Here is a 14,713-nt window from a genome sequence, read left to right as displayed (position 1 = left end):
ACTAGGGGGCACTGTTCTGCAGGGAGTTCTGTGGGGGATTCAGTAGGGGGCGCTCTCCTCCCTCATTAAAATGCCCCAAAGTGGTGATGGGGGGGATGCTGTGCTGCAGCGAGTGGTGTTGGTGTCTCAATAGGGGGCACTCTGCCATCTGAGTGCTGAGCCCAGTGCAGTGCTAGGTGGCTCTGTGAGGGGGGGAAGTGGTAGGGGGCGCTCTCCCCTACATGTAGAAATTGACAGCCTGAGATGTGTAATAATTTTTCAAACATAGAATAGTAATAACTGGCACTTCCTGACTGCAAATCACCCCGCTGATCCCACCCAACTCCCCTCGCATATCATGACCCCCGTAACAGATGGGGAACAGAGGTGCAAAGGGGGCTGGCTGTGGGGGCTTGGCCCCTCTCACATTAAAGTGACAAGAACAGTACTACCCACAGAGTACTTGTTAGCAGTAGATGTCAACGGAGGTGAGTCTCCTTATCCCCACTCTGCAGCTGGGGAAATGGCAGCACAGAGCGGGTAAGTGACTTGCCCCGGGGCAGAGCTGGGAAGAGAACCCAGGTCCACTGGGCCACACTGCCTCCAAGTAGCCAGGTTAATTCTACAGATCACCACCCAATTTTAGCTCATTTGGCACCCAAAAATAAATAGCAGGAGCAGGTTCTGCGTTGTATTTTGTGCCCTGGCTTCCACCCCTGATGCTTTCTGATGACCATCTGGGGCTGGAACCTGGAGACCACGCCCTTGGATCTGAGGGTATTCAGCCCCTTCCTGGCTCTGGTCTTTTGGGAGCAGTCCCTCTTGAGATATCTTAGACGTGGGGAGAAAAGGCAGTACTCCATCCAAGAGGTGCGAAGATCCATGACTGAACCAACCCTTCTTTCTCTGGGAGACAAACGCAAAGTCCCCATGAAATAATTAAAAGCCATTTTAATCAAACAGAGTTGAGAGTACACATGGCAACACACAGATTTTTTAAAGCAAATTGTGTACATCTGAAAAATCGTAAGACAGGAGCATGAAGTAAATAGTGACACCCACACAGTGCTGCTTTTGTTGTCGTTTTGCCCCTCCACATTGGCCACATTGGACATTTTGTTGTCGTTTGACCCCTCCACATTGGCCACTGGCATGCGCAGAGCGCTGGCTCTCCTGGGAGCTAGATACAGGGCGAGGGAGAAAGGGATCAGTCAGCCAGCTTGAGGTCTTCCAAACTAGCATCATCCTGCATCCATTCTCCTGGGCACCCAAGGGCATTGGCTTGCACGAGGGGAACCCAAGAAGGGAGCGCACTGGTCCCTCGGGGCTGATGGATTTCCGTGTTGAAGTGTATCCCGATGGGTGGGAATCACTGGAGGTGATGGTTTGTTTACGCAGCAGTTTTTATAGCTTGTGGGATGGCAATGATTGTTTAGTTTATTTGACAAGGTGTTAGGCTACAGGGCAAAAATATGACGAAGGTGCTGTGAAATCAAGGGGCACCATTCCACACTGCGCTGGCAGAGAGCTGGCAGGACGTAGGGTTGACACCAAGTTGGGCATCGCACGTTGGCTTCAGTTTCACTGAAATCTGATGAATGCCATTCCTGGTTCTGCTTGCGTTTGTTTCATTCTTTTTGGAGTTCACTTTCCATATCAGATCCCTTCACACCCTGGAGCAGGTGAGCATTGTTTGACTCTGTCTATTGTAAAGGGGTTCGTTTGAATCAGGTGTTCAACACGGCAGCCCTGGTGCAGTGAATCCCACCCGGCTGGAAACAAGGAGTTCCTGGGTCCCATTCCTGGCTCTGACATGCCATCGGCAAAGTACCGAGCCACTGCCTCGTTCCTGGAGCTGGGCGCCAAGTTTTTATTGAAATATTTTTTGCCAATATCAAAATGCTGAGAAAAAGTGTCAATCTGACAACAGCGCGTTTCGCAAAACCTCCCGCAACGAAGCGATTCGATATTATCCTAGCTCAACATTTTGGCGTGGACTGCTGTGATTTTTCAGTTTGAAATGATTTTTGACATGAAATGTATTTTTTAAAAAAGTGAAAGGGTTTCCAAAGGTTGAAATTGAAATGAAATGTTTTAATTTTACCAACATGAAACATTTCCGTGGACACAAAGTGATTTTTCCTCCCAGAATTTCCCTTTCGCAGGAAAATTCAATTTTTTTGTTTGTTCCAAGTTTGGAAGGGAACAAATTTAGAAATTGGGGAATTCCTTTTGAACTGGAAAATCCAGGTCCTGCCTAGCTCTACTCATTTCTCCACAATGCTGCAGCACCTAGGAATTATTTTGGGGAAGTTCTAAGGCCTGTGTTGTACAGGAGGTCAGACTAGATGATCAGAATGGTCCCTTCTGGCCTTGGTATCTATGAACTTCTGTGTCTTCAGTTAGTGATATGACTTGGATGCCATGACGTTGCTGCATCACCATGTGTTAGTGAATCACCCCAATGAGAGAGCAACGTCTTCAAGTTAGGACGTGGTAACTATGACCCTCCGCATTGATTTAGATTGCTCTGTGGGTCACGGAGCAATCTCTGGGCATGTGACAGCTGGTCATGGGTAGAGTTCAGTTCAGGGAACATCCTGAAGGTTGGATGGAGGTTTTTGTTGTGTGTTTTCTCCTTCTCCCCTCTAGCACCTTTCATTCCAGGATAACAAAGTGTTTTATGCATATTAATGTGAAGCCTCAAAACTCCCTTTTGAGGAAGTATCATTAGCTCCAATTTATAGTGGAAAAAACTATAAAACATAAAGGTGAAGTGACTTGACCAAGGTCCTACAGTAAGTCAGTGGCAGAGTGGGGATTAAAACCCTGGGGTCCTCAGGAATGCTGCATCTCCTAAAGCAGAAGGAAGCTATTCTGGTCAGTTCTTTAACCATCACACCATCCTGCCCTTTAACCATTGCACCATCCTTGCCCCTATTAGAACTGTTTGTTCATCTATAGTGGCAACACTGATGAAATCTTGGCTCCAGTGCAGTCAATAGCAAAACACCCATTGACTTCAGTGGGGGTCAGAATTTCACCCATCCATCCGGAAAATATTCTGCTGTGAGAACTGCTGGCTCATCAGCCATGTGGAACCGTCAGACACAAATGTGACATGCATGTGTATGGAGCATGGGACAGTTCAAACAAGCACAAAAATGGTCATCAGGGGAATTGGCCAGGACCTCAGAGAGAACCAAGCCCGGTACAGGGTCACTCTGTCCCCTGCCCAGTGTTACTTCCTGGAATGAGACATGCTGCCTGGTTAGCATTGGGTTACCAACCTCTGGTTGTCCTTCTCTGAATGGCATGGCCTTGTAATGTCATAGATTTTAAGGCCAGAAGGACTCTGATGATCAGCTCGTCTGACCTCCTGTATAACACAGTCCTGAAAACATCACCCTGTGATTCTGACAGTAGGACGGCTGATCTCCATTTAATGCCTCCCGGTGATGATGAATTTGCCAGGCCCCTTGCTGATCTGTTCCAAGAATTAATTCCCCTCGGTGCAGCTGGTTTCCCTTTTGAACTTTCCTGGCTGCAGCTTCCAGCTGGTGAGTTTTGTTCTCCCTCTGCCAGCTACCTAAAAGAGCTCTCTAGGACTGATATATTCTCTTGGCATAGGTATGGATGGATAGGGCTTCTGATTTTAGGTTTTAACCGATAAACACTGATAAAACATCCCAGATACAGAACCCCAGAACAAACCAGTGTTTATCCAGTAAACACCAGAAATGTTTTCTCAATTCATGTGGATTTCACCCCTTTCCCAGCCCTGTGTGTTTACAGAGGTGATGTCTCTACTCACTGGCTTGTCTCCATGGAGCACCAATGCAGACTACAGGAGTGTGACTTCTAAAGCGCACTAGTGTGTTGCACATTAATTGGTCCATGTAGACCTTGCTGGTGTGCACTAGTTTCCCTACTGCACTTCAACATGGTGCAGTTCGAAACAGTATGAGGTGTATATCCAAAGGGAAAGCCCTGGAAATAACCCAGTTTTTGGACATCTACACAGAGCTCAAAAATGGCTAAAAATACCCCTCCCCAATGAAATTAATAAACCCTGAAAAATAGAACCCTACTCAAATAAATTGCCTCTTAACCGTCTTAGATAAACTAAGCCGCTGGAGCTCCATTAGACTGTCACTGGAAGGCAGGTTTTGTGGACCTTGAATAAACCTTATAGGTTTTTTCTAAACCCTCGCCAGTTGTTGAACATCCTTTCTGAAGTGTGGACACTGGCTCTGGATATAGTCTCTCCAAGGCCATAGCTGAAGGTAGGGCCATGGAATGAGAGGGGTACTTCAGAGGAGATGCTGGCACTCCTGGTAGAACTTAAAAGCGCTGAGCAAGGACCATCGGAGGAAGGTCAGTACGAGGAGATGGGTGCAGATCTGTCACGTAGGGCTGGATGGGAAATGGATTTTTCAGATTTAGAACATTTTTCCCGTCCCAAGTTGGGATGAAAAGTGGAAATCTAGAACATTTTCATGACCCCTCCCCCACCAAACCTCCCTCTCCTAAATTTCACTTTGGGCCGATTGAAACATTTATTTCAATTTCAATCATATTTTTTTAAAAATGTTGTCACTCTAATTATCTTTAATTTCTGAACAAAAAGTCCTTTTGACTTGGAAAACTATTTAGAAAACGTCAAAATGGGACCTTTTTGGAACTTTGAAACTTGCTTTTCAACAACTGAGGAATTAGTCATAACCCAGCCGTTCCTGAGAAAACTTGCAGGTTAGAAAAATGGACATTTTTGGAATTAAAAAACGGTTCATCGAAAAATTCCACTGTCACTGCCATGAGTTTACGGGCTGAGAAAAACAGGATTTGCATTTCTTTGTTAGTCATCTGCAATCTTTCTGTAGAGAAGGCACAAGCAAACCCTGCCCACAAACGAGTTGTTCCCTGGCTCTCAGCTAAAGCAGTTCAGAGCAGCTGGGAATGTTTGCCACACAGTTCTACCCACCAGAGGGTATAGCCATACAAGGCCGAAGATCCAGAAATCTGGAGGGTTTATGCAAATGATTCAATATCCTCATTTGCATACTGGATGAATATGCATAAATATGCAGAAGTAGCTGGATTGTAAAACTGCAGGTTTCAGAACACGCCACCCATGACCTACTGGTCTCTCCTCAGTGCTTTCTGTAGTTCTCCATCTCAGCTGTACACCCTTTGCAAAGAAAGCCTGGAGGAGCAGCTTGAGACCAGGGGGCAGCTCAGCCCCATGTCCCCTTCTGCACCCCGACAGTGATCCTGCGGGAATTGCGGCCTGTAGACAATGCAGCAGAGTTGGACCAAATTTTGCTTATCTTAGAAATAAATACATCAAAGCTGTGTTGTCTGATGAGGCATAAAACCAAGGTGCTTTATGTGTGTGTGTGTGTGTGAGTTGCATGTATGTGAGTGTGTATGTGTGCATATGAGAGTGCATATGTGGGTGAGGGTGTATGTGTGCATGTGTATTTGGGAGAAGTTAAAAGATTTTTTGTGTGGCTTTTGACACCCTCTTCCCAAGGATCCGGGTGTGAACCCAGGTGTCCTCCAAATCCTCGTCTTGCCATGGGCAGAAGCCAACCCGCCCCATTCAGTGTTTCCCTGGGGTTTCAATGGGAGCTGCCTTCCTCTTCTTCACACCCACCCCGTGGCCCTATCATGCCAGGTCTCTGCTCTGGGAGGAACCATCTCACCCCTCCACTTGCATTGCTCACCTAGTGTTCATTTACTGAGTGCCAGTGACCCACTCCCTCCCCTGGTGTCTGATCTCCCTGTTCCCTACAGGCTCTGGCTCGTGCCACCTGGGCGCGGGTGCAGAGGGGCTTTCCGCTGGCGTGGGCTGGCCTGGCGGGGTCCTGCTAGCCTTACCACAACGTGTCCGCAGCTAGCACGCCCACTCTCGAGCTGGGCTAACGCCAGAGGAGTGAGTGCAAGGGCCGGTCACTGGGGCGAATGCTGCAGTGAAGACTCAGGCTCAGGCTACTCTCACAAATGCTGAATTCACTCAGCGACGTGCAGGCCTGGCTGCCGCGGGGCCTCGCCAGGCACCACATGCTGGGGTTGCCGGGGGGCAGCGGGGCGACCCCAGCTCTGCAGCAGGCTGCATGGCAGGGGCTGCCGCGTGACCTCGCCAGGTATCCTGCTTGGAGCAGGGTGGCAGGGTGGATGTGGGGGGATGAATAATCTCAGGGTCGTAATAAAACGGAGGCATAAGGCAAAGCACAGAAATGGCACCAGGCAAACTACATTCACGGCCCAAGCAGCTGGTCTGTCCTCTGGGTTAACGCACATCAGGGCATCCCTCCCCATCACCGCAGCTTGCAGAGGTTCTTCAGGGCATCTGCACTGGCAGCAGGAGCCTGGAAGTGGATTTCGCAGGCTTGCCCCCCCAGAACGGGTTAGCAAGGCCGTGCGGTGGCACTGGCTTCTGACAGGGTTGTTCCAGAGATGCCATCGCCATGTGCCGCAAACGGAGCTTTCACGACACCCTTGAAGGCAGTCACTCCAAAGTGACCTGCCGTGCAGCCCCTGAACCGGAGCGAGGAATTTATACCCCAGAGGGGCAGTGACATGCATGGGAATGGGGAGAGAGGCAAAAATGCAGACTGGCCACATCCCATCCATGTGACCAGTGCTAGCAGGACCAGGGCTCTCACCGGACAAACAAAGGTTTCCCCTACACCTGCTGCTAGGTCAGGATTGGGGCGGGTGCTGGACTCTGCCATATCTCCAGCACACCCGGCATCGCTCGGCCAATTGCTCTGCCCTCAGCCGACCCTGGGATAATGTGAAGTCCTCACTGGACCGTTGTCCTCAGTTGCTGTAGGCCTTGCCAGGGCCACCAGATACTGCCCAGACCCACAGTCCTGGGCAAGGGAGGTTCTGGCCTCACGAGGGCTTGGGAGAATAAGAAAGAGGTGCTCTGAGAGCTGGTCTCCCAGGGTGGACACTGGCAAGGGGTTTCTTTGGTGTCGGACAGTCCCCGCCCGGGCTCTGCTGGGCTCGTGGGGCTGGGGTTCCATCCTGGAAGTACATGGCCCACACGCCGGGTGCAGTACAAGCAGCAGAGGCTCTGCTGCAGACCTTGGCTCCCGTCCCGTGCGACGGCGTCCTCCCCTCAGACAGCCGTCGACTGCTTGATGCTGTGGAAGCTGACGCGCGTCGGCGACGTGGGGATGGACATGGCTCTGGCCACGCGGGCGCGGATGGAGTGCTTGTCCTGCCACCGGTGCCATCGCTTCCGGACAGCAGAACGGACCTGCCAACACAGTGCAGAGGACACAGGGCATTTACAACCCATGCTGCTGGCGAGGGCTTTCCTGAGACCTGACGCAGAACTGGGGCAAGATTTCCCTCTCCCATTGCACAGTACTGCAATACACTTTAGAGCTAAGGGGCTGAAAGCAGGTTACAGACATCAATGAACTAAGCCCTCAAATTCCCCAGGAAGGAACAGTTCCTGGCATTATCCTGTATTTGTAGATGGGGAAACTGAGGCACAGAGCAGGGGCATGACTTGCCCAAGGTCACCCTGGAGTTCTGGGCCTTGCCTTATGCTGGAGGTCAAACTAGGTGATCAGAGCGGAGCCTTCTGATCCCCCCAGAGCCTATGAATCTGTGAAAAATTCTTATCCCAGTGTGACAGGGAGAGAGTTGAGGCAGATGCAGGGACAGGGCATTTGCAAAAGGTCACCCCACTGGGTCATTGCAGTGGGAGATTCGAGCCCAGCAGTTCTAATTCCAAAACCTTTGCTCTAACTGACAAGGCAGCCTCCTTCCCAGAGCCAGGAATAGGTCCCACTAGTCCCGACTCCCACTCCCGGCTAGTCACTCTCCATTGTTGGACACTGACCGCAATAAATCCTGTCTTTAAAGGTCTGACAGGAAAGGAGAGAAATTAACCCGGGTCCAGGAACGTGAAAGAGCGAGCAGGAGGAGATAAATCTGGACTTCAGCTATAAAAAAAGAGCTAGCGGCTTATAAACCTGAGGCTGCCTAGTGTGTGACGGAGGGTAAGCGAGCGATGGGCTCACAGAGTTTCTTTATTACTTGTCTGGTCCGCATCTGTGTCAGTTCAAACTTACAGCAGTGCAGATGCCTTGGGTGGCTGGTAAATATCAGAGATTCACAGATTCCAAGGCCAGCAGGGCCCATTGTGCTAATCTAGTCTGACCTCCCATATGATGCAAAGAATACTTCCTGGAGTTACTGCTGAAGGGCGTTTTATTGACCGCAAGGTGCGAATTCCACCAACGGGTGCTAGGGTGGACGAAACAGCTGCGTGGGAACAGATTTCTTAGTGCCCGTCATTAGCCTTCCAAATATTTAACACCCAGACAGCTGGGGCTGCTGAGTAGCTGGCACTGCCCCCTTTCCATTCCCCTGGCTCTGAGCTGTGTCCCGAGTTAGTGCAGGGGACGATTGTTTCCCATGGAGCCCCCCCAGCAATCAATCCAGTCTCAACGCATTGTTTGCCTGCGCTGCGGGCTCTGCAGCAGAACCAGGCCACACACTCTGTGCAGTCCAGCAGCGTGTCCTGTCTGACAGTGGAGCTAGGAATGGGATCGAGGAGCCTGGTCTATGTAATGGCTACTGGGCGTGTCTGCATCTCAGCGCTTCATGACCCTGGGCGAGCACGGAAATTCTGGAGGGCTCTGAAATTCCCAGGTTGTCTCCAGCGATGTCCAGTCCTAACTTGCCTGTTATTTGCTCACTGGGGCAAGCGCCAGCTGCTAGCCGAGCTTGCCCTGCTGCAATCCTATGGGAGGCCCCGACAGCATGGTGATGAGATGGAGAATCATAGAATCATAGAAGATTAGGGTTGGAAGAGACCTCAGGAGGTCATCTAGTCCAACCCCCTGCTCAAAGCAGGACCAACACCAACTAAATCAGCCCAGCCAGGGCTTTGTCAAGCTGGGCCTTAAAAACCTCTAAGGAAGGAGATTCCACCACCTCCCTAGGTAACGCATTCCAGAGCTTCACCACCCTCCTCGTGAAATAGTGTTTCCTAATATCCAACCTAAACCTCCCCCACTGCAACTTGAGACCATCGCTCCTTGTTCTGTCACCTGCCACCACTGAGAACAGCCGAGCTCCATCCTCTTTGGAACCCCACTTCAGGTAGTTGAAGGCTGCTGTCAAATCCCCCCTCACTCTTCTCTTCTGCAGACTATATAACCCCAGTTCCCTCAGCCTCTCCTCGTAAGTCATGTGCCCCAGCCCCATGATCATTTTTGCTGCCCTCTGCTGGACTGACTCCAATTTGTCCACATCCTTTCTGTAGCGAGGGCCCCAAAACTGGACGTAATACTCCAGATGTGGCCTCACCGGTGCCGAATAGAAGGGAATAATCACTTCCCTCGATCTGCTGGCAATGCTCCTACTAATACAGCCCAATATGCCGTTGGCCTTCTTGGCAACAAGGGCACACTGCTGACTCATATCCAGTTTCTCAGCCACTGTAATCCCCAGGTCCTTTTCTGCAGAACTGCCACTTAGCCAGTCGGTCCCCAGCCCGTAGTGGTGCATGGGATTCTTCCGTCCTAAGTGCAGGACTCTGCACTTAGAGACACAAGGAAGCTGCTGCTGATGGTGTGAGCTGCAGAAGAGAAGGCTCTTGCACCCACAGTGTCTATAGGGTTGGGCAGAGAGGACACCAATGCTAAAGGAAGGGAGTGGGGAGGGCAGCACAGAGAGAGAAGGTCAAAGGCAGAGTGGGGGGTGGATTTTGAACTGGGTCTAAACCGTGCTGGTGAGTGGGATGCACGGGGCCATGCTTCTTTGAAGAGGGAGGCAGCATTCTGCACTTGCTAGACTCTGGAGAGCTGTGACTGGGGGGGCTGCGGATGTGGCTGGACAGCAGCTGCTGCAGAGGAATAGACTTGTAGGAACCAAGGAGGAAAGAGGCAGATGGGAAGTTGTAACATATGGGGGAGGCTGCAGAAGGAAATGCCAGGCAGATTTGCAACATAGGGGAAGGGGAGTTCAGGGTCAAAGATCACAGCAACAGGAGGTCAGAGAAAGGAGCTTTTTATCTGATCCTTGTGGAAAGAAATAGCCTCTCTCCACCTGCTACAAATTCAGTAGCTGGCAGCATCTTCCCCTTGTTCCGGGCTTCGTGTTTCTTTATGACTTAGACAGGAAACATATGCTTTGGAACACACATCTCAAATAATACCAGTGTTATCTCAAATAATATTATTGTTATATGTAGCCCTGCCATTGTTATCAGATGGCCGTGCTACATATAGACCTACACATTCTTTTTCTTAGTGTGTGAGGAAGTTTTTAGTCTTGGAAGAAATGCCGCGTTGTTGGTTTTCAGATGCGGTTTCCTTGGGGGGAGCTGTTGCAAGTACCAGGAGAGTTTGCTCTCTGCCTTAACCTCTGTAAGTAGAGTCTGTTCCAGGGATAGAGCTGGGAGCTGGCATTGGGATTTGGGCTGAGTGCACTGAAAGAGGAGATTGCCTGTGTGCTATCTGTGCCCACCTCTGTTCCAGGACTGGTGAATATACAGTAAATAAACAAATTACACCAATATCCCCAGCCTCCACATTACTGATTTCTCCTCTAACAGGAAGCGGACTTGCATGGTCCTGACATCTGCAACCTCTCCGCAGAAGGGTGCTGGTATTATTTACCACATACTGAAAGCCAACAGGGCTCAGGGCACACAGAGGAGTCATGGCTCTGCCCCAAGGGGTTTACAAGTCAGTCTGCAGGGAAGCTAATAACAGAATCACACATCGGCTCCCTGGTCTCCAACATGCTGCATTAAAACCCTCCATGGGTAATCTGAAAAAAAGAGCCCCGGCTTTCCTTTGTCTCCATCTTGGCTGCCCCCTGGTGGGCTCAGGAAGGATTCTGAGATGCTTCCCAACAGGCCCTCTTGGAAGTCCCACTTTCAGTTCCTCCGCTGCCCTGGCTAATTTGCAACAATGCATCCTGTCACCAAGATGTCTGTCTCTTCCCCTCCATGCTGATCTTAGCATGCATTGCAAAGCCCCCTGGATTCCTAGTTCATCCCATCCCACATCTTCCCTCGGGGTTTCAAGCTCCCCGGGAGCCAGTCCAGCACGTTTATCTTTTCAGCCCCTTTCTAGCTAATGTTCCTTCCCTGTTGGGAGTGGCTGTTGGGGCAGGAATGCTGTCAGGTGATTAGAGGAAGGGACTTGCAGTGGGACTCGCTGGCTCTGGAAGAAAGTGCTGGCTAGTGGTTACAGCAGGAAAGTGGGCATCAGGACTCCAGTTACACTGCAAGCTCTGCCACTGACTCACTGCACGACCCTTGGCCATGTCACTTCTCTGCCTGGGCCGAGTGCCCTCTCTGTGAACAGGGGCCACGCTAATTCTCCACGAGTGTGTTGTGAGGATGAATTGGTAAATAGCTGAGCTCTCTCTGAGTGCCCAGCATTATGGCCCAAATCCTCAAGTACTTCCTCTGGAAGTTAGGAGCCTAAACACCTTTGAGGATCTGGGCCTATTCAGAACATAAGAACGGCCATACTGAATCAGACCAAAGGTCCATCTAGCCCAGTCTCCTGTCTTCCCACAGTGGCCAATGCCAGGTGTTTCAGAGGGAATGAACAGTGATTTGCTCCCCTGGTTGCTCCTTGGTCAGTTTTAGCCTGACTGACCACAGCAAACTGCCTGTTATCAAAGCATAAGCCACGAAGGGGCTCAGAACATCACTCAGCCTCAGTGACTGAACAAAACCTCACGCCTTGGTGACGGGGAGGGCAAAGCCAATCTCATCCTTGAGTTATTAACTAAATCATTTTGCTGCTTTGCAGAAGGTGGGAAACAGTTTAAAAAAGAAAGTTTTTAAAAATAATAATAATAAAAAAAATCCATCCACAAAGATCCCAAGACAGAAAGCAGCCCTGATGGGTGAGTTCTTTAGCAAACACCAGACTGTTAGCTCACAGAACTGCTGGCTTGGGAGCTGTCTCTCCCCAAGGGAAGGCTATGGACGGATACAGAAAAGAGATGCTGTGTTTTCCTTCAGCGTCGGAAAAGGCTTTTTATGTTCCCCGTCCCCCGGGATCTGCTGTTTCTGTCCTGTACCCAGCCATCCATTCTTACAGCTAGCAAAGGTGTGAAAGCAATTACAGGGAGGCATAATACTTAGCCCTGCCAGGAATGCAGGGGACTGGACTAGATGACCTCTTGAGGTCCCTTCCAGTCCTCTGATTCTGTGTGAAACACGGAAACACAACCGATTAGCCCAGAGAGGGGCTTTTGTTTGGCTATACATGTTCCATTTCTCTTGGGTCACAATGCAGTAGGTTTGGTGAAATGATCCCTGTATTCAAACAGATGGTGCACCCGACACTGGTGTGCTGCCCCGGCAAACTCTGCTCATCTTAGGAAAGGGTTTACAGGGACACCAACTAATGGACAAATTGGACTGGGGTCTTGTTGCGGAAGTTTTGCCATGCACTGCATCAAAATAACCTCACGCTCCTTCGGCCAGCCCAGCAGCACCCTTTCTCTGGTCACAGGAGCAGAGCCGGCTGAAATGTCCTCATCGAAAAGGATGTTGAACGAAAAATGCGGCCAAACTGAACATTCATATGGAAAGTTTTGTTCCGGCTATAATTTCCCAAGACCGAATCATTTTACAGTAAAAGCCTTTGGGGAAAATGTTCAGTTTTCAGGAAAATGTTTGGTTTCTGATTTGCAAAATCTGACCCTTTTAACCAACCCCCCCCCCCCCAACTTCCCCACCCCCATATATGTTTTCAAGACACTGAAAATGTTTGTTTCCAGTTTTTCTTTTTTGTTGAAAAAACCCCCGAACCCAAGAAATTTTAATGGGAAATTCTGATGAAAATGATTCAAGCCTGAGATTTTCCCATGATGAATACTTGCCATTTTTTGACCCACTTTCCCCAGAAGTGATATTAGGAGGGTGTGTGTATGTGTGTGTCTCCTGGTGACACAGTTTCATACCTTGGAAATTAATCCCAAGGAGGGCAACAAACCCAGAATCTGTTCAGCACAGGCAGGGAATGTAGCAACTGCACACAGCTGTGACCGTCTCTTGGCCTTCCAGACGATGCAGTGCTCAGTTTGTTGCTGAAATGCAGGGCAGGGAGCTGGCGTATTTGTGAATAGTGCCGATTACAAGCTCTGCGGGAACAGATCTGGCATTGCTGGGAGAAGGTGACTCCCACTGATGAGTTGACTCCTGCCCTTCCAGTCTTGGAACCACACCCAGCTCTGCCGATGCACCTTAGTCCCTGGTCTTTACTACCCCTGCCAGCCGATTTGGACACAGAAATACTGGGGACCAGGTTAAATCCACCACACTTGTTTCATTATGGCTCCAAGTGTCAGGAAAGCCCAGGTCTCCCAGGGTGACCAGCCCTGGGCCCATCTCCCCATCCATTAATACAGTCATTAGATTGGACAGGCAGGGCTGTTTCATTTGTCAGGCACAGCGGGAACTCCCATGTGGAAGCTGTACAGCTGAGAGATCCCCCTCCATCCCCTCACCTCACAAGGAAATGCTCACCTCGCTGTTCAGGAAGCAGTAGAAGACGGAGACAAAGAAGCCCTGGAAGAAAGAAACACAGTAATTATGAACTGTATGAAGCAGGGACCAGGGCCCACGGGCTACTCTGGGGCTGACAGCCGCCTGCGTTGCATTGATCAGACATGTCCATTCTTGTCACAGGTGCTTTACTTAAAGCCCGAGCTCCTGGAGTCAAGTGATGGAGTAAGAATCTTGGCTGTCATTAAACAAAACAGGAAGTTTCTAGCCCTTGTGGTTGCAGAGAAAAGCTGGAAATGTGACCGGGGTGTGACTGACAGGCCCAGAAATCAGAAGGCAAAGAAATAGACTCCCCCTCAATTCATATCTTTGATCTCGTGATTTTTAAGCCAATCTCCGGTTTGTTGGGTTGTGGGGCCAGCAGGGGTAAAATCTTGCCATTTCACAGGGTTTGGTGTAGAACCCAGCAGTGACGTCAGTGAGGGTGGCCACCGGTCTCGGTACGGCCAGGCGAGCTCAGCATCCCCAGGATGCGCGTCTGATGCAGCTTCAGGCACATTTTCCAGCTGGGTGACATATTTCCTGGCTATGGTTCTGGCCAGGGGCGTGGGCTGGTAAAGCAGGGCCTGCCGGTGCATGCAGGGTTCTGGCCAGGAGGGGATGATGCTGGGCGCATACCCCGGGGCGCATACCTGGAAAGATTCCAGGAAGGAGTTGAAGTAGATGAAAACGACCCGGGAGATCTCGTCTTCCCCTGGATTCACAAAGAACAGCATGTAGGTGATGCCCAGCAACGGCAGCAGGACCAGCGTGGCCTTCACTGCTTTCCTGAGGAATGAACACAGGGTTCAACCACATCAGTACAGCAGCTGATTCCTCCCCCTGCCACTACCCCGGGGCAGATCTGAGCAGGGAGGTTGGGATCAATTTCTCTTACTGGACAAAGGTACGGCAATCAGATTATTGTGAGCAGGGGAGTGGGGAAGCCACAGAAACTTGCTGGAACAATGATAATCGATGAGATGCGGTAATACTGGGGTACAAAATGTCTAGGCATGACAGAGTAGGTTGTGCTGGTGGGGGAGTGGCACTGTATGTGAAAGAAAGCGTAGAATCAAATATTGGAAAAATCTTAAATGAATCAAACTGTGCCACAGAATCTCTCTGGATAGAAGTTTCATGCTTGAGTAATAAGAGTATAGCAGCAGGAATACACTACCG

The 14,713-nt window shown here is 50.2% G+C and overlaps 1 protein-coding gene across 1 annotated transcript in view; it reads right to left on the bottom strand.

Annotated features, from left to right (window-relative positions):
* Nucleotides 1-910: 910 nt before the first annotated feature.
* The window catches only part of LOC102947829 (corticotropin-releasing factor receptor 1), a 118,095-nt gene continuing 104,292 nt past the window's right edge, over nucleotides 911-14,713 (bottom strand). Inside the window, exons 11-13 of the mRNA XM_037886932.2 lie at nucleotides 14,185-14,320; nucleotides 13,514-13,555; nucleotides 911-7,252 (exon numbers count right to left, since the gene is read on the bottom strand). Of these exons, the coding sequence (XP_037742860.1) occupies nucleotides 7,112-7,252; nucleotides 13,514-13,555; nucleotides 14,185-14,320 (319 nt within the window). The 3' untranslated portion in view covers nucleotides 911-7,111. The remainder of the gene's footprint in view (nucleotides 7,253-13,513; nucleotides 13,556-14,184; nucleotides 14,321-14,713) is intronic.

This window comes from Chelonia mydas, chromosome 27 (genome assembly GCF_015237465.2).
Source record: "Chelonia mydas isolate rCheMyd1 chromosome 27, rCheMyd1.pri.v2, whole genome shotgun sequence".
In the NCBI taxonomy this organism is placed as follows: domain Eukaryota; kingdom Metazoa; phylum Chordata; order Testudines; family Cheloniidae; genus Chelonia; species Chelonia mydas.
The sequence above is the reverse complement of the archived record's forward strand: the minus strand, read 5'-3'. Positions and strand labels throughout refer to the sequence as shown.